This window comes from Lichenostomus cassidix, unplaced genomic scaffold, assembly GCF_008360975.1.
Source record: "Lichenostomus cassidix isolate B80296 unplaced genomic scaffold, HeHo_3.0 HiC_scaffold_38, whole genome shotgun sequence".
Classification (NCBI taxonomy): Eukaryota; Metazoa; Chordata; class Aves; order Passeriformes; family Meliphagidae; genus Lichenostomus; species Lichenostomus cassidix.
In genome coordinates, this window is record NW_028147440.1 from 404,507 (window position 1) to 423,211 (window position 18,705).

At 43.3% G+C, this 18,705-nt stretch overlaps 1 protein-coding gene across 1 annotated transcript in view; it reads right to left on the reverse strand.

Moving 5' to 3' along the window:
- Positions 1–18,705, reverse strand: part of LOC146422857 (DNA polymerase delta catalytic subunit-like) — a 51,265-nt gene that overhangs the window by 3,902 nt on the left and 28,658 nt on the right. The window contains 11 exon segments of the mRNA XM_085045388.1: positions 1,520–1,633; positions 5,791–5,923; positions 7,040–7,142; positions 9,968–10,003; positions 10,159–10,219; positions 10,222–10,277; positions 12,190–12,365; positions 13,739–13,876; positions 15,153–15,227; positions 16,782–16,929; positions 18,283–18,396. Of these exon segments, the coding sequence (XP_084901514.1) occupies positions 1,520–1,633; positions 5,791–5,923; positions 7,040–7,142; positions 9,968–10,003; positions 10,159–10,219; positions 10,222–10,277; positions 12,190–12,365; positions 13,739–13,876; positions 15,153–15,227; positions 16,782–16,929; positions 18,283–18,396 (1,154 nt within the window).

The following is an 18,705-nucleotide window of genomic DNA, read 5'->3' on the forward strand; positions in this document are numbered from 1 at the left end:
AGTTAATTTGGGTTGGGTTTTTACCAGGATGGAGTTCAATTTAGCTTTAATTTTGGGGGATTTTGGGGTTTTGGACCCAAAATTTTGGGGAATTTGGGGTTAATTAATTGAGGATTTCGGGGGTTAATTCGGAGAGAGAGTTAATTAGGGCAGGGGGTTAATTAAGGGGTTAATTAATTAATTAGGGTTGGGTTTTTACCAGGATGGAGTTCAATTTAGCTTTAATTTTGGGGTTTTGGACCCAAAAATTTTGGGGAATTTTGGGGTTAATTTATTTGGGGATTTCGGGGGTTAATTAGGAGGGAGGGTTAATTAGGGCAGGGGGTTAATTAAGGGGTTAATTAATTAATTAGGGTTGGGGTTGTTACCAGGATGGAGTTCAATTTAGCTTTAATTTTGGGGGATTTTGGGGTTTTGGACCCAAAATTTTGGGGTTAATTTATATGGGAATTTCAGGGATTAATAAGAAGAGCGGGTTAATTAGGGCAGGGGGTTAATTAAGGGATTAATTACTTAATTAGGGTTGGAGTTTTACCAGGATGGAGTTCATTTTTGGAGTTCAATTTGGGGGATTTTGGGGTTTTGGACACAAATTTTGGGGGAATTTTGGGGTTAATTAATTTGGGGATTTCGGGGGTTAATTAGGAGAGACGGTCAATTAGGGCAGGGGGTTAATTAAGGGGTTAATTAATTAATTAGGGTTGGGGAGTTCATTTTAGAGTTCAATTTGGGGATTTAAAGGTTTGGACCCAAAATTTTGGGGAATTTTGGGGTTAATTTTTTTGGGGATTTCGGGGTTAATTAAAAGGGAGGGTTAATTAGGGCAGGGGGTTAATCAGGGGGTTAATTAGTTAATTAGGGTTGGGTTTTTACTGTTCTGGAGTTCAATTTAGCTTTAATTTTGAGGGATTGTGGGGTTTTGGACCCAAAATTTTGGGGGAATTTTGGGGTTAATTAATTTGGGGATTTCGGGGGTTAATTAGGAGAGAGGGTTAATTAGGGCAGGAGGTTAATTAGGGGGTTAATTAATTAATTAGGGTTGGGGAGTTCAGTTGTAGAGTTCAATTTTGGGATGAAAAGGTTAAATTTCGGGGAATTTTGGGTTCCCAGAACCCAATTTTTTTGGGAATTTCTAGGTTAATTAAAAGATGGAGTGTTAATTAAGCTAATTAATTAACTAATTAGCGTTGGGGTCTCACTGTTGTGGCACAGAGATCAATTTTGGGGTGGCAAAACTTCAATTTTGGGTGATTTTGGGTCTCCAGGACTCGATTTTTTGGGGAATTTCGATGTTTAATTAGGAAAAAAAGATTAATTAAACTAATTAACAAACTAATTAGCATTGGGGTCTCACTGTGGTGGTGAAAAGATCAATTCTGGGGATGGAGAAAATTCAATTTTGGGCGATTTTGGGTGATTTTGGGTCTCCAGGACTCGATTTTTTGGGGAATTTCGCTGTTTTTAATTAGGAAAAAAGCATTAATTAAGCTAATTAATGAGCTAATGAGGCTAATCTCACCGTGGTGAGGCAGCACAGCTCTGCAGCCAATGCAGCTGCTGCGCTTGGAGGTGAAAGCTGAGAGTTTCCCAGCCTTGGCTGTCAGCAGGGTTTTGCAGCGAGTGTGATCTCCACCTGGAAAAACAAAAATATTTGGCAAAAAACATCCAAAATTATCCCAAAATTGTGAGTTGGGATCCCAAAAAACTCCTAAAAAAATCCCCAAATTTTTAGGGTTCACAGAATCCCAGAAATCCCAAAAATTCCCTGCAAAAATCCCAAAAATTCAGCCCCAAAATGCCAGAAAATCAGCCCCAAATTCCTCCCAAAATCCCAAAAATCCAACCTAAAAAATGACTCAGAACCACCAAAAAAATTCCCAAATTTCTAGGGTTCACAGAACCCCAAAAAGTCCCAAAATTTGCCCCAAAAACCCCCAAAATTTCCTCCTAAAACTCCAAAAATTCAGCCCAAAATTTCCCCCAAAATCCTCCTTGGCTGTCAGCAGGGTTTTGCAGCGAGTGTGATCTCCGCCTGGAAAAACCAAAAAAATTTGGCAAAAAACATCCAAAATCATCCCAAAATTATCCCAAAATTGTGAGTTGGTATTCCCAAAAAATAGCTAAAAAAATCCCAAAAATCTCAGGTTTTTTAGGATCCCCAAAATCCCCAAAACTCCCCATAAAATCAAAAAAAAATTCCCCCTGAAACTCCAAAATTTCCACCCCAATTTCCCCCAAAATCCACCCAAAAATCCACCCCAAAAACCAATTCAGGATCCCCAAAAAAACCCCAAATTTTTGACTTCCCAGAACCCCAAAAACCCCAAAATTCCTCCCAAAATCCAACCCAAAAAACGACTCAGGAGCCCCAAAAAAATCCCAAAAAAACCCCAAAAATCCCAGTTTTCCCAGGAGCTCCAAAAGTCCCAAAAAAGCCCAAAATTTTCCCCAAAATCACCCCAAAAATCTGATTTAGGATCCCCAAAAATCTTTTAAAAAATTCCCAAATTTCTAGGCTTCCCAGAACCCCAAAAATCCCAAAAATTCCTCCCGAAAATCCCAAAAATTCAGTCCAAAATTCCTCCCAAAATCCCAAAAATTTCCCCAAACATCTGAGTTGGGATCCCAAAAAACTCCTAAAAAATCCCCAAATTTCTAGGGTTCACAAAACCCCAAAAATTCCAAAAATTCCTCCTGAAAATCCCAAAAATTTCCTCCTAAAACTCCAAAAATTCAGCCCAAAATTCCTCCCAAAATCCCAAAAATCCAACACAAAAAAATCCCAATAAAACCCAAAAAAAATCCGTTTTCCCAGGAGCCCCAAAAATCCAAAAGTTTCCCTCAAAATCACCCCAAAAATCTGAGTCAGGATCCCCAAAAAATCCCTAAAAAAATTCCCAAATTTCTAGACTTCCCAGAACTCCAAAAATCCCAAAAATCTCCCCAAAAATTCCTCCAAAAATCCCAAAACTTCAGCCCAAAATTCCTCCTAAAATCCCAAAAATCCAACCCAAAAAAGGACTCAGAAGCCCCAAAAAAATCCCAAAAAAGCCCCAAAAATCCCAGTTTTCCCAGGAGCTCCAAAAGTCCCAAAAAAACCCAAAATTTCCCCAAAATTTCCCCAAAAATCCACTCTGAAACCCCAAAAATTCCCCCAAAAATCCCAGAAATCCCAAGACTCCTAAAACCCCAAAAATTCCCCCAAAATTCCCCAAAAATCCCCCAAAAATCCCCCAAAATCTCCTCCAAAACTCCAAAAATTCCCCAATTTTCCTTATTTTTGCTGAATTTTCCTCATTTTTGGTCAGATTTTCGTGGGGTTTTTTTTGGAATGTTCAGGAATTTTGGGGAATTTTTGGGAATTTTGGGAAAACTCACAGAGCAGCACGTTGTGGGCTCTGAATGGAGTAAATTTGGGGGAATTTTGGGTGAATTTTGCTCATTTTTGGGCAAATTTCACTCATTTTTGGGTGAATTTCACTCATTTTTGGGTGAATTTTCCTCATTTTTCACCCAATTTTCGTGGGATTTTTTTTGGGAATTTTCCCAAATTTGGGAATTTTTTGGGGAATTTTCGGGATAACTCACACAGCAGCATCCCTTGGGCTCTGAACAGAGTAAGTTTAGGGGAATTTTGGGTGGATTTTGCTGGTTTTTGGGCAAATTTTGCTCAAATTTCATCAGATTTTTGCCGTTTTTGGTCGGATTTTCACAGGGATTTTTTTGGGAATTTTCCCAAATTTTGGGAATTTCGGGATAACTCATGCAGCAGCATGTTCTGGGCTCTGAACAGAGCAGATTTATGGGAATTTTGGGTGGATTTCCCTCATTGTTGAGCAAATTTCACTTGGTTTTGGGCATATTTTGCTCAATTTTCATCGGATTTTTGCGGGATTTTTTTTGGGAATTTTGGGAATTTCGGGCTAACTCACGCAGCAGCACACTCTGGGCTCTGAATGGAGTAAATTTAGGTGAATTTTGGGTGGATTTTGCTCATTTTTGGGCTAATTTTGCTCGGTTTTGGCCATTTTTGGTCGGATTTTCGCGGGGTTTCTTTGAGAATTTTCCCAAATTTTGGGAATTTTTGGGAATTTCGGGCTAACTCACGCAGCAGCACTTGCTGGGCTCTGCCCTCGCCCAGGATTGGCTCCAAGATCCTCAGCAGAGGTCGATTTTGGGTGGATTTCACTCATTTTTGGGTGAATTTTGCTCAATTTTCATCGGATTTTTGCCATTTTTGGTCGGATTTTCGCAGGATTTTTTTGGGAATTTTCCCAAATTTTGGGATTTTCGGGATTTTTTGGGATCACTCACGCAGCAGCACTTGCTGGGCTCTGAATGGAGTAAATTCAGGGGAAATTTGGGTGGATTTAGCTCGATTTTTGCTCATTTTTGGGTGAATTTCGCTTGTTTTTTGCCCAATTTTCGCCATTTTTCACCCGATTTTCATGGGATTTTTTTTGGGGAATGCTCAGGAATTTTGGGAATTTCGGAATTTTTGGGATAACTCACACAGCAGCACGTTCTGGGCTCAGAATGGAGGCATTTTGGGTGGATTTTGCTCATTTTTGGTCAGAATTTCACTTGTTTTTGGGCATATTTTGCTCGATTTTCGTCGGATTTTCGCCGTTTTTGGTCGGATTTTTTTTGGAATTTTCCCAAATTTTGGGAATTTCGGGATCACTCACGCAGCAGCACTTGCTGGGCTCTGCCCTCGCCCAGGATTGGCTCCAAGATCCTCAGCAGAGGTCGATTTTGGGTGGATTTTGCTCATTTTTGGGCAAATTTCGCTTGTTTTTCGCCCAATTTTCCTCATTTTTCACCCAATTTTTGCGGGATTTTTTTGGGAATTTTGGGATTTTTTGGGATCTCTCACGCAGCAGCACACTCTGGGCTCTGCCCTCGCCCAGGATTGGCTCGAAGATCCTCAGCAGAGATCGATTTTGGGCAAATTTCACTCATTTTTGGGTGAATTTTCCTCATTTTTCACCCGATTTTCGCCATTTCTGGTCGGATTTTCGCGGGATTTTTTTGGGGAATTTTCCCAAATTTGGGAATTTCGGGCTAACTCACAGAGCAGCATTCTTGGGCTCTGAACAGAGTAGATTTAGGGGAATTTTGGGTGCATTTAGCTCAATTTTTGCTCATTTTTGGGCGTATTTTGCTCAATTTTCACCCGATTTTCGCGGGATTTTTTTTGGGAATTTTGGGAATTTCGGGATTTTTTGGGATCACTCACGCAGCAGCATGTTCTGGGCTCTGAATGGAGTAAATTATGGGGAATTTTGGGTGAATTTCACTCATTTTCGGGCAAATTTTGCTCAAATTTCATCGGATTTTCGCCGTTTTTGGTCGGATTTTCGCGGGATTTTTTTGGGGATTTTCCCAAATTTGGGATTTTTTTGGGCTAACTCACACAGCAGCACACTCTGGGCTCTGCCCTCTCCCAGGATTGGCTCGAAGATCCTCAGCAGAGCTCGATTTTGGGTGGATTTTGCTCATTTTTGGGCAAATTTCGCTTGTTTTTCGCCCAATTTTCGCCATTTTCCACCCAATTTTCACGGGATTTTTTTGGGAATTTTGGGATTTTCGGGATCACTCACGCAGCAGCATCTCTGGGCTCTGCCCTCGCCCAGGATTGGCTCGAAGATCCTCAGCAAAGCTCGATTTTGGGTGGATTTTGGGCAAATTTCACTCATTTTTGGGCATATTTTGCTCATTTTTCACCCAATTTTCGCAGGATTTTTTTTGGGAATTTTGGGAATTTTGGGATTTTTTGGGCTAACTCACGCAGCAGCACACTCTGGGCTCTGCCCTCGCCCAGGATTGGCTCGAAGATCCTCAGCAGAGGTTTGCTCAGCTGCTGCTCCAGGTAGTACTGAGTGTCGATGGGCAGGTTCTGCTCCAGGGCGAACACGGGGTCCTGCAGGGGAAATTTGGGAAAATTTGGGGTTTTTTTGGGGAAAATTTGGGGGAAATTCCCCCAAATGATCCCAAAATCGCCCAAAATTCCCAAATTTCCCCCAAAATCTCCCCAATTTTTAGTATTTATGACCCCAAATGGCCCCAAAATTCCCAATTTTCCTTCAAAAACTCCCAATTTTCCCCAATTTTTGGTATTCCAGTACCCCAAATTCCCCCCAAATTCCCCAAATTTCCCAAAATCCCCCAAATTTCCCCCAAAACCTCGGATCTGGTGTAAGCTGCTTCCCCTTGAGCTCCAAAATTCCCAATTTTCCCTCAGTTATTGATATTCCAGTGACCCCAAATGACCCCAAATGATCCCAAAATGCTCCAGGGCGAACATGGGGTCCTGGAGGGGGAAATTTGGGGATTTTTGGGAAAATTTGGGGGAAATTCCCCCAAATGATCCCAAAATCTCCCAAATTCCCCCCAAAATCTCCCCAATTTTTAGTATTTATGACCCCAAATAGCCCCAAAATCCCTAATTTTCACCCCAAAAACTCCCAATTTCCCCCAATTTTTGAGTCTCTCTGACCCCCAAATGATCCCAAAAACCCCAAAATTTCCCCAAAATTCCCAAATTTTCCCCCAAAATCTCCACAATTTTTGGTATTTATGACCCCTAAATGACCCCAAAAATCTCATTTTTCCCCCAAAAACTCCCAATTTTTGGCCTCCTTCTGACCCCCAAATGACCCAAAATGATCCCAAAATTTCCCCAAAAATCCCAAAATTGCCCAAAATCTCCGGAATTTTCCCCAAAACCTCGGATCTGGTGTAAGCTGCCTCCCCTCGAGCTCCAAAATCCCCAATTTTCCCCCAAAAACTCCCAAATTCCCCCAATTTTTGGGTTTCTCTGACCCCAAATGACCCCAAATGATCCCAAAATCCCCCAAAATTCTCAAATCCTACCAATTTTTGATATTTGTGATCCTAAATGACCCAAAAAATCTCATTTTTCCCCCAAAAACTCCCAATTTTTGGGCTCCTTCTGACCCCAAATTCCCCCAAAATTGCCCATAATTCCCAAAATTTTCCCAAAATTGCCCAAATTTTCCCGAATTTTCCCCAAAACCTCGGATCTGGTGTAAGCTGCCTCCCCCCTGGCTCCGCTGACGATGACGTAAGGAACTCTGTCGCCCAGGGAAGGAGCACTGCCCGGGTCTCTGCGCCGCAGTCTGGGGGAAAAAACACCAATTTTGGGAAAAAATATAACATTTTGGGTGAAAATATAAAATTTTGGGAGAAAAGCAGAAAAAAATCTGATGAAAAAAGGCGAAAATTTGGGGAAAAAACGTGAAAACTGGGGGGAGAAAGATGAAATTTTGGGGAAAAATCCCAAAATTTGGGGGAAAAAACACCAAAATTTGGGGAAAAAGATGAAAATTTGGGGAAAATCCCAAATTTGGGGAAAAACATGAGAGTTGGGGGAAGAAAATTCTGGAATTTGGGTGGAAAATGATGAAATTTGGGGGAAAAATCCCAAAATTTGTCCTCCAGGGAAGCAGCATTTGGGGGAAAAAATGGGAATTTTGGGAAAAAATATGGAATTTGGGGAAAAACCACAAAATTTTGGGAGAAAACCAAAAAAAACTGGAGGAAAAAAGCAAAAAATTTGGTGAAAATACATGAAAATTAGGAGGAAAAAGATGAAATTTGGAGGGAAAAATACAAAATTTGGGGGAAAAAACACCAAAATTTGGGGAAAAAGATGAAAATTGGGGAAAATCCCAAATTTGGGGAAAAACATGAGAGTTGGGGGGAAGAAAATTCTGGAATTTGGGTGGAAAATTCTGGAATTTGGGTGGAAAATTCTGGAATTTGGGTGGAAAATGATGGAATTTGGGGGAAAAATCCCAAAATTTGTCCTGCAGGGAAGGAGCATTTGGGGGAAAAAATGGGAATTTTGGGAAAAAATATGGAATTTGGGGAAAAACCACAAAATTTTGGGAGAAAACCAAAAAAAACTGGAGGAAAAAAGCAAAAAATTTGGTGAAAATACATGAAAATTAGGAGGAAAAAGATAAAATTTGGAGGGAAAAATACAAAAATTGGGGAAAAAACCATCAAAATTTGGGAAAAAACATGAAAATTGGGGAAAATCCCAAATTTGGGGGAAAAATTCTGAAATTTGGGTGGAAAATGATGAAAATTGGAGGGAAAAATCCCCAAATTTGTCCTCCAGGGAAAGAGCACTGAGGTGTAATTTGGGGGAAAAAATGGGGATTTTGGGAAAAAATATGGAATTTGGGGAAAAAACCCCAAAATTTTGGGAGAAAAACAAAAAAATCTGACAAAAAAAGGCAAAAATTTGGGGAAAAAATGTGAAAATTAGAGGGAAAAAGATGAAATTTGGAGGGAAAAATACAAAATTTGGGGGAAAAAACACCAAAATTTGGGGAAAAAGATGAAAATTTGGGGAAAATCCCAAATTTGGGGAAAAACATGAGAGTTGGGGGGAAGAAAATTCTGGAATTTGGGTGGAAAATGATGAAATTTGGGGGAAAAATCCCAAAATTTGTCCTCCAGGGAAGGAGCATTTGGGGGAAAAAATGGGAATTTTGGGAAAAAATATGGAATTTGGGGAAAAAACCCAAAATTTTGGGAGAAAAACAAAAAAAATCTGACAAAAAAAGGCGAAAATTTGGGGAAAAAATGTGAAAATTGGGGGGAAAAAGATGAAATTTTGGGGAAAAATCCCAAAATTTGCCACCCAGGGAAGGAGCATCTGGGGGAAAAATGGGAATTTTGGGAAAAAATATGGAATTTGGGGAAAAACCACAAAATTTTGGGAGAAAACCAAAAAAACTGGAGAAAAAAAGCAAAAAATTTGGTGAAAAAACGTGAAAATTAGAGGGAAAAAGATGAAATTTGGAGGGAAAAATACAAAATTTGGGGGAAAAAACACCAAAATTTGGGGAAAAAGATGAAAATTTGGGGAAAATCCCAAATTTGGGGAAAAACATGAGAGTTGGGGGGAAGAAAATTCTGGAATTTGGGTGGAAAATGATGAAATTTGGGGGAAAAATCCCAAAATTTGTCCTCCAGGGAAGGAGCATTTGGGGGAAAAAATGGGAATTTTGGGAAAAAATATGGAATTTGGGGAAAAAACCCAAAATTTTGGGAGAAAAACAAAAAAAATCTGACAAAAAAAGGCGAAAATTTGGGGAAAAAATGTGAAAATTGGGGGGAAAAAGATGAAATTTTGGGGAAAAATCCCAAAATTTGCCACCCAGGGAAGGAGCATCTGGGGGAAAAATGGGAATTTTGGGAAAAAATATGGAATTTGGGGAAAAAACCCCAAAATTTTGGGAGAAAAACCAAAAAAAATCTGACAAAAAAAGGCGAAAATTTGGGAAAAAACGTGAAAATTAGAGGGAAAAAGATGAAATTTGGAGGGAAAAATACAAAATTTGGGGGAAAAAACACCAAAATTTGGGGAAAAACATAAAATTTGGGGAAAATCCCAAATTTGGGGAAAAACATGAAAGTTGGGGAAAAAAATTCTGAAATTTGGGTGGAAAATTCTGGAATTTGGGTGGAAAATGATGAAATTTGGGGAAAAATCCCAAAATTTGCCACCCAGGGAAGGAGCATCTGGGGGAAAAATGGGAATTTTGGGAAAAAATATGGAATTTGGGGAAAAAACCCAAAATTTTGGGAGAAAAACAAAAAAAAACTGCACAAAAAACGCCCAAAATTTGGTGAAAAAACCCAAAAATTGGGGGGAAAACATGAAATTTTTTGATTTTTTGGGTCATTTTTGCACCGATTTTTTCGGGATTTTTTTGGGGAATCTCAGGAAATTTAGGAATTTTGGGAATTTTGGGATTTCTCACCTCTCAGCCAGAACCACATGGGATTTGGAGATCATTTTTGGATCATTTTTGGGTCATTTTTTGGGGTTTTCCCCCATTTTTTGGGATTTTGAGCCATTTGCCGATTTCGGGATTTTTTGGGAATCTCAGAAATTTCAGATTTCAGGAATTTCAGGATTTCTCACCTCTCAGCCAGAACCACATGGGATTTTTGGGTCACACTTTTGGGTCATTTTTGGGTCGTTTTGGGGTTTTTCTTCGATTTTTGGAGTCATTTTAGCACAGATTTTTGGGATTTTTGAATCTCAAGAAATTTCAGAATTCCAGGAATTTGGATTTCTCACCTCAGCCAAACCACGCTGGGCCTGAGGAGCACTGTAGGCATCCAGCAGCTCGAGTTAACTCTTTGGTGATCACCAGCTGGGAAATGTCAATCAGTTGCAAAGCAGATCCGAAATCACCTCCTGGGCGTGAGCCACAGCGCCCTGCGGGTCCCTGGAAGGGAATTTGGGGGTCAGAAAACCAAAAATATATCCCAAAATTTTTGGATTTTCATCTCCGTTTTCAGAATTTTTCCCCCCTTTTTTTGGCCTTTTTTCCCCCATTTTTCACCATTTTTTGGCTGCTTTACCATTTTTAAGCTATTTTTGGCCTTTTTTCCCCCATTTTCCATTTTTCCCCATTTTCAGCTATTTTCCCCATTATCTCATTTTTCTCCATTTTTGGTTATTTTCCCACATTTTTTATTTTTTTACTCATTTTTCAGCTATTTTTCCCCATTTTTTGCCTATTTTTTCCCCATTTTTTGCTTTTTTTTTGCTAATTTTCAGCCTTTTTCCCCCATTTTTTAGCTATTTTTCCCTATTTTTTTCGCTAATTTTTGGCCTTTTTTCCCCATTTTTTCTTCATTTTTTCCCCCATTTTTCAGCTATTTTTTCCCCCATTTTTTAGCTATTTTCCCCTATTTTTTGCTACTTTTTCGCTAATTTTTGGCTTTTTTTCCTCCATTTTTCCCTATTTTTTTAGCTATTTTCCCTCCATTTTTCTCCCCTTTTTTCTCCCATTTTCCCAGCAATTTTCCCCATTTTTTCCCCAAGTTTTTGGCTATTTTTTCCCTAATTTTTCATTTTCTTTTCTGCATTTCCCCCCCCATTTTTTGGCTATTTTTTCCCTTTTTGTGGAAATTTTTCCCTATTTTTCCCATTTTTTCCAATCATTTTTCGCCTTTTTTCCCCCATTTTAAGCTATTTTTTTGCCTATTTTTTCCCATTTTTTAGCTTTTTTTTCCCCATTTTTAAACTATTTTTTGCCATTTTTCAGCCTTTTTTTTTTTGCTCATTTTTGGCTTTTTTCCCCCATTTTTCCCCCAGTTTTTCCCCATTTTTTGGCCTTTTCCCCCCCATTTTTAAGCTATTTTTTTCTCCGTTTTTGGCTATTTTTTCCCATTTTTCTCACTAATCTTCAGCCTTTTTTCCCCATTTTTTCCATCATTTTTCTCCTTTTTTTTGCCTATTTTTCCCCTTTTTTTTAGCTATTTTTTCCCATTTTTCAGCCATTTTTTGTTGTTCATTTTTGGCCTTTTTTTCCCATTTTTGGGTGTTTTCTCCCTTATTCCATGAGGGGATTTGGGGGTTCCAGGGGGTGTAAACCACAGCTCCCTGGGGGTCCCTGGAAGGGAATTTGGGGGAAAAAAATACAAAATTCACACCAAAAAAATTTGGGGAATATTTTTCCCTTTTTTCCTCTTTTTTTTGGCTTTTTTTCCCATTTTTTCCCTCATTTTTTGGCTATTTTTCGGCTATTTTTCCCTATTTTTTGCTAATTTTCGGCCTTTTCCCCCCATTTTCTCCAGTTTTTTCCCCAATTTCTCACCTGTGCAGCAGAATCCTCCTGAGCCAGAAGACAATTCTCTCATTTTGGGCCATTTTGGGTTTATTTCCCCATTTTTTCCCCATTTTTTGCTCTAATTTCCCCATTTTTCGCTCTATTTTCCCCATTTTCTCACCAATTTTCACCATTTTTTCACCATTTTTCCCCATTTTTTCCCCAATTTCTCTCCCACCTGTGCAGCAGGATCCTCTTCAGACAGGCTGTCACCAGCTTGGCAGCCAGGGGACAATTGTCTCATTTTGGGCCATTTTGGGTTTAATTTCCACATTTTCCCCCATTTTCCATCCATTTTTTGCTCTATTTTCTACATTTTTTGCTCTATTTTCCCCATTTTTTCACCATTTTTCCCCATTTTCTGGCAGCCAGAGGACAATTCTCTCATTTTGGGTTGATTTCCCCATTTTCCATCCATTTTTTACTCTATTTTCCCCATTTTTTGCTCTATTTTTGTTAGTTTTTCACCGATTTTCACCATTTTTTCACCGATTTTCCCCATTTTTTCACCATTTTCCCCCACCTGTGCAGCAGGATCCTCTTCAGACACGCTGTCACCAGGTTGGCAGCCAGGGGACAATTGTCTCTCCTGACAGCCTCCAGCCCTTTGCAATCCAATTTTGGGTTTTTCTCTGATCCTCCCGGGAAGCAAAGCCCGGCGTAGCGCTTCTTGCTGATCAGCAGGTAGGGCAGGTACACCTGGAAATTGGGAAAAAACAGGAAAAATTGGGATCAGGAACTCCAAAATTCCCCCAAAAAAATTTATCCTATTTTTTGGGAATTTTTCCTGACTTTTTTCCTACTTTTTTAGTATTTTTACCTTTTTTTTTAGTATTTTTTAAGTATTTTCCCTGATTTTTTTTCTATTTTTTAAGTACTTTTACCCATTTCTTAGCTTTTTTTCCCCATTTTTCTCCCTTTTTTTGCTATTTTCCATCTAATTCAGAACCCCCCCCCAACTTTCAGGACTGAAACCCAAATTTTTGGGCCCCCAAACCCCAAATTTTGGGTCTCCTCTAATTTTTTGTGTATTTTTAAACTATTTTTACCCATTTTTTTACTATTCCCCCCCATTTTTCGGGGAAATTCAGGACCCCTCCAATTTTCAAGACCAAATTCCAAATTTCAGGACCCCAAAACCCCAAATTTTTGACCCAAAACCCCCAAATTTTGGGTTTCCCCTGAGTTTTTAACCATTTTTCCCCCATTTTTTCACCCATTTTTTACCTTTTTTCACCCATTTTTCCCATTTTTCGGGGAAATTCACAACTCCCCAATTTTCAGGACCGAAATCCAAATTTCAGGACCCAAAACCCCAAATTTTTGACCTCAAAAACCCCAAATTTTTTGGGTCTCCTCTATTTTTTTTGGTATTTTTAAACTATTTTTCCCCCTTTTTTTTCCCTTTTCTCACCCATATTTTACCCTTTTTTCCCCATTTTTTCCCACTTTCCATCTATTTCAGAACCCCCCAAATTTTGGGACTCAAAACCCCAATTTTTGGACCCCAAAACCCAAATTTTGGACTCCAAAACCCCCAAATTTTTGGGATTCCTCCATTTTTAACATTTTCTTTTGGGTATTTTTAAAGTATTTTTCCCCATTTTTTTCTCTTTTCACCCATTTTTTCCCATTTTTCGGGGAAATTCAGAATCCCCCAATTTTCAAGACCAAAATCCAAATTTCATGACCCCAAAAACCCCAAATTTTGGGTCTCTTCTTATTTTTTGGGTATTTTTAAACTATTTTTACCCTTTTTTTACCCTTTTTTCACCCATTTTTTCCCATTTTCCACCTAATTCAAAAACCCCAAATTTTGGACTCCAAAACCCCCAAATTTTTGGGATTCCTCCATTTTTAACCTTTTCTTTTGTCTTTTCAAACTATTTCCCCCATTTTTTAACCCTTTTTTCACCCATTTTTTAACTTTTTTTACCTTCTTTCACCCATTTTTCCCATTTTTTTGGGAAATTATAAACCCCCCAATTTTCAAGACCAAAATCCCAATTTTTTGGACCCAAAACCCCAAATTTTTAACCCAAAAACCCCCAAATTTTGGGTTTTTCTCTCACCTTCTCGAACTCCAGGCGGATGGGGGAGGGGAAGTGCCCCGAGACCCACAGCGCCACCTGGCGGCCAAGGTGAGCAGCTTCGGCCACCGTGGGAACGGCCAGGCGACACATCACCGAGTCGGTGTCACCGTAAACCACCTGGGGACATCGAATTCGGGATCAGCGACCCAAAAAACCCCAAAAAACACCCAAAAAAATGTACAAAAACCTCATTTTTACAGCAAAAAACTGCATTAAAATCGCCCAAATTGTCAATGAAATAACCCAGAATGTCCCAAACTGGTGACATCACCGAGTCTGTGTCACCGTAAACCACCTGGGGACATCAAATTCGGGATCAGCGACCCCAAAAACCCCAAAAAACACCCCAAAAATAGCCAAAAACCATCCGAAAATACCCCAAAAATGTCATTATTATAGCAAAAAACTGCATGAAAATAGCCCAAAGTGCCCCAAAATTGTGACATCACTGAGTCGGTGTCACCGTAAACCACCTGGGGACACCGAATTCGGGATCAGCGACCCCAAAAACCCCAAAAACACCCCAAAAATACCCAAAAATCTGATTATTGTAGCAAAAAACTGCATTAAAATTGCCCAAATTGTCACTGAAATAACCCAAAATGCCCCAAACTGGTGACATCAGCGAGTCTGTGTCACCGTAAACCACCTGGGGACACCGAAAATGGGATCGGGAACCCAAAAAATGGGATCAGCGACCCCAAAAACCCCAAAAAACACCCAAAAATTGTCACTATTATAGCAAAAATCGCCATTGAAATAACCAAAAATGTCACTGAAATAACCCAAAATGACATCCCAGGTGACATCAGCGAGTCTGTGTCACCGGAAACCACCTGGGGACACCGAAAGTGACATCAGCGACCCCAAAACCCCCAAAAATCACCCGAAAATACCCAAAAAATCTCATTTTTATAGCAAAAAACTGCATTAAAATCGCCCAAATTGTCACTGAAATAACCCAAAATGTCCCAAAATGGTGACATCAGCGAGTCTGTGTCACCGGAAACCACCTGGGGACACCGAAAATGGGATCGGGAACCCAAAAACCCCAAAAAACACCCGAAAATAACCCAAAAAAGTCATCATTATAGCAAAAACCGTCACTTCTATAGCCCAGAAAACCCCAAAAATGCCCCAAAAAAACCACAAAATGCCCCAAATCCTCCCAAAAATTGCCCCAAATTCCCCCAGGTGTGCCCCAGGTGTATCCAGATGTGCCCAGGTGTGTCCCAGGTATCCCCAGGTGTATCCCAGGTATGCCCAGGTGTATCCCAGGTGTCCCCAGGTGTGTCCAGTTGTGCTCAGGTGTGTCCCAGGTGTGTCCAGGTACATCCCAGGTGTACCCCAGGTGTATCCAGGTGTCCCCCAGGTGTGCCCAGGTGTGTCTCACCTGCACATCTGGATACTCGCTCTCCACCAGCTGTTTGGTTCTCTCGATCATCTGTCGCCCAAATCCTGTCACGCTCTGCAGGTGAGAACAGGTGAGAACAGGTGAGTCCAGCTGCCATTTGGGTATCCCAGGTGTGCCCAGGTGTGTCTCAGGTGTGATTTGGGTGTCCCAGGTGTATCCCAGGTGTGTTCAGGTGTGATTTGGGTCTCTCAGGTGTGCCCAGGTGTGTCTCAGGTATGTTTTGGGTGTCCCAGGTGAATCCCAGGTGTGTCCCAGGTGTGATTTGGAGGTGCAAAGGTGAGTCCCAGTGGCGTCCAGGTGTGTTTTGGGTGTGCCCAGGTGAGGTTTGGGTATCCCAGGTGTGCCCAGGTGTGTCCCAGGTGTGATTTGGAGGTGCAAAGGTGAGTCCCAGGTGGGATTTGGGTGTGCCCAGGTGTGTCCCAGGTGTATCCAGGTGCGATTTGGGTGTCTCAGGTATGTTTTGGGTGTGCCCAGGTGCATCCAGGTGTATCCGTGACCCTCCCAGGTGTATCCCAGGTGTGTGTCTGACCCTCCCAGATGTGTTTTGGGTCTCTCAGGTGTGTTCAGGTGTATCCCAGGTGTGTCCAGGTGTGATTTGGAGGTGCAAAGGTGAGTCCCAGTGGCATCCAGGTGTGTTTTGGGTGTGACCAGGTGTGTCCCAGGTGTGTTTTGGGTGTGACCAGGTGTGATTGGGGTGTCCCAGGTGAGTTTTGGATCTCTCAGGTGTGTTTTGGGTGTCCCAGATGTATCCAGGTGTGCCCAGGTGTATCTCAGTGTGTTTTCGGTCTCTCAGGTGTATCCCAGGTGTGTCCCTGACCCTCCCAGGTGTGCCCAGGTATATCCTAGGTATGTTTGGTTAATCCCAGGTGTCCCCAGGTGTGTCTGTGACCCTCCTAGGTGTGCCCAGGTGTGTCTCAGGTGTATCCCAGGTGTCCCCAGGTGTGCCCAGGTGTGTCTCTATCCCCCCCAGGTGTATCCCAGGTGTGCCCAGGTGTGTCTGTGACTCTCCCAGATGTATCCAGGTGTGTCCCAGGTGTCTCCAAACCCCTCCCAGGTGTGCCCAGGTGTATCCCAGCTGTCCCCAGGTGTGTCTGTGACCCTCCCAGGTATATCCCAGGTGTCCCCAGGTGTATCTCAGGTGTATCCCAGGTGTCCCCAGGTGTATCCAGGTGTATCCCAGGTGTCTCCAAACCCCTCTCAGGTGTGCCCAGGTGTGCCCAGGTGTATCTCAGGTGTGCCCAGGTGTATCCCAGGTGTGTCTGTGACCCTCCCAGGTGTATCCCAGGTGTCCCCAGGTGTGCCCAGGTGTGTCTCTATCCCCCCCAGGTGTATCCCAGGTGTGTCCCAGGTGTGTCTATGACCCTCCCAGGTGTATCCAGGTGTATCCCAGGTGTCTCCAAACCCCTCCCAGGTGTCCCCAGGTGTGCCCAGGTGTGTCTGTGACCCTCCCAGGTGTATCCCAGGTGTCCCCAGGTGTGCCCAGGTGTGTCTCTATCCCCCCCAGATGTATCCAGGTGTATCCCAGGTGTCTCCAAACCCCTCCCAGGTGTATCCAGGTGTATCCCAGGTGTGTCTGTGACCCTCCCAGGTGTCCCAGGTGTGTCTCACCTGCGATATCTCGAGGCAGGGCAGTTTTCCCGCCTGCGCTCCGGTGAAGCCGTACACGGAGTTGGCGCTCACCTTCAGCGCCAGCTGCCTGCCGTCCAGCACCTGCCGCCGCGCCGGGTCCTGCTCCTCGGCCAGGGCCGCCTTCACCCTGCGGGGGGGACAGGTGAGCTCACCTGAGCACACCTGAGGGGAAATCCCAAAAATCCCCAGCGAAATCCACCCAGAAATCACCAAAATTCACAAAAAAATCACCAAAATTCACATTAAAATCAACCCAAAATGACCCAAATTCACTCAGTCTGGGTCCTGTTCTTCAGCCAGGGTGGGTTTGACCCTGTGGGATGGACAGGTGAGCTCACCTGGGCTCACCTGGGCACACCTGAGCTCACCTGGGCAAAAATCCCCAGCGAAATCCACCCAGAAATCACCAAAATCCTCATTAAAATCAACTCCAAATCAGCCGAAATTCACCCCAAAGTGTCTCACAGTGACCTCAAGCTGTCCCCAGGTGTGTCCCAGGTGTGCTCAGGTATATCCCAGGTGTATCCAGGTGTGTCCAGGTGTGTCCCAGGTGTGCCCAGGTATGCCTCAGGTGTGTCCAGATGTATCCCAGGTGTGTCCAGGTGTGCCTCAGGTGTATCCCAGGTGTGTCGCAGGTATCCCCAGATGTGTCTCACCTGTCCCAGGTGTCCCCAGCCGTGTCCCAGGTGTGTCACCTGCCCCCCCAGGTGTCCCCAGGTGTGTCCCTGCCCCCCCAGGCGTGTCCCAGGTGTATCCCAGGTGTCCCCAAGCCCCCCAGGTGTGTCCCCAGGTGTATCTTTGTCCTGCCGAGATGTCCCCAGGTGCAGCCAGGTGTATTCCAGGTGTGTCCCTCTCCCCCCAGGTGTGTCCCCAGATGTGTCACCTGCCCCTCCAGGCGTGTCCCAGGTGTGTCTCACCTGTCCCAGGTGTATCTCTGTCCCCCCAGGTGTATCCCAGGTGTGTCCCCTAGCCCCCCAGCTGTGTCCCAAGTGTCCCCAGGTGTGTCACTCCCTCTCACCTGTGCCCAGGTGTGTCCCAGGTGTCCCCAGGTGTGTCTCTGTCCCCCCCAAGTGTGTCCCCAGGTGTGTCTCTGTGTCCCCCAGGTGTCCCCAAGCCCCACCTGCCCCCAGGCATGTCCCAGGTGTGTCTCACCTGTCCCCAGGTGTCCCCAAGCCCCGTGTGTCCTCACGTGTGTCTCTGTCCCCCTCAGGTGTCCCCAAGCCCCCCAGGTGTGTCTCTCTCTCACCTGGCCCAGGTGTGTCCCTGTCCCCAAGCCCCCCAGGTGTGTCCCCAGGTGTCCCCCTGTCCCCCCAGGTGTCCCCAGGTGTGTCCCTGTCCCCCCCAGGTGTCCCCAGGTGTGTCTCTGTCTCACCTGGCCCAGGTGTGTCCCTGTCCCCAAGCCCCCCAGATGTCCCTAAGCCCCCCAGGCGTGTCCCAGGTGTGTCTCTGTCCCCCCCAGGTGTCCCCAGGTGTGTCTCACCTGCTCCTGGCTGCCAGCAGCCCCTGCAGCACTCTGGGCAGAACTCCTTGGCGCACCTGGGGAGTCACAAAGTGCTCACCTGTCGGCGTGCGGATGAACTCGCTGGGGCCCAGCCTGGGGAGAGACCAGTATGGACCAGTATGGACCAGTATGGACCAGTATGAACCAGTATGGACCAGAATGAACCAGTAAAAACCAGTATGGATCAGAATAAACCAGTATAAACCAGTATGGACCAGTACAGATCAGCGTAACCCAGTATGAACCAGTATAACCAGTATAACCAGTATGAACCAGTACGGACCAGTATACACTAGTATAGATCAGTAAAAACCAGTGTAACCCAGTAAAAACCAGTAAAAACCAGTAAAAACCAGTATAAACCAGTATAGATCAGTAAAAACCAGTATAACCACTATGAAT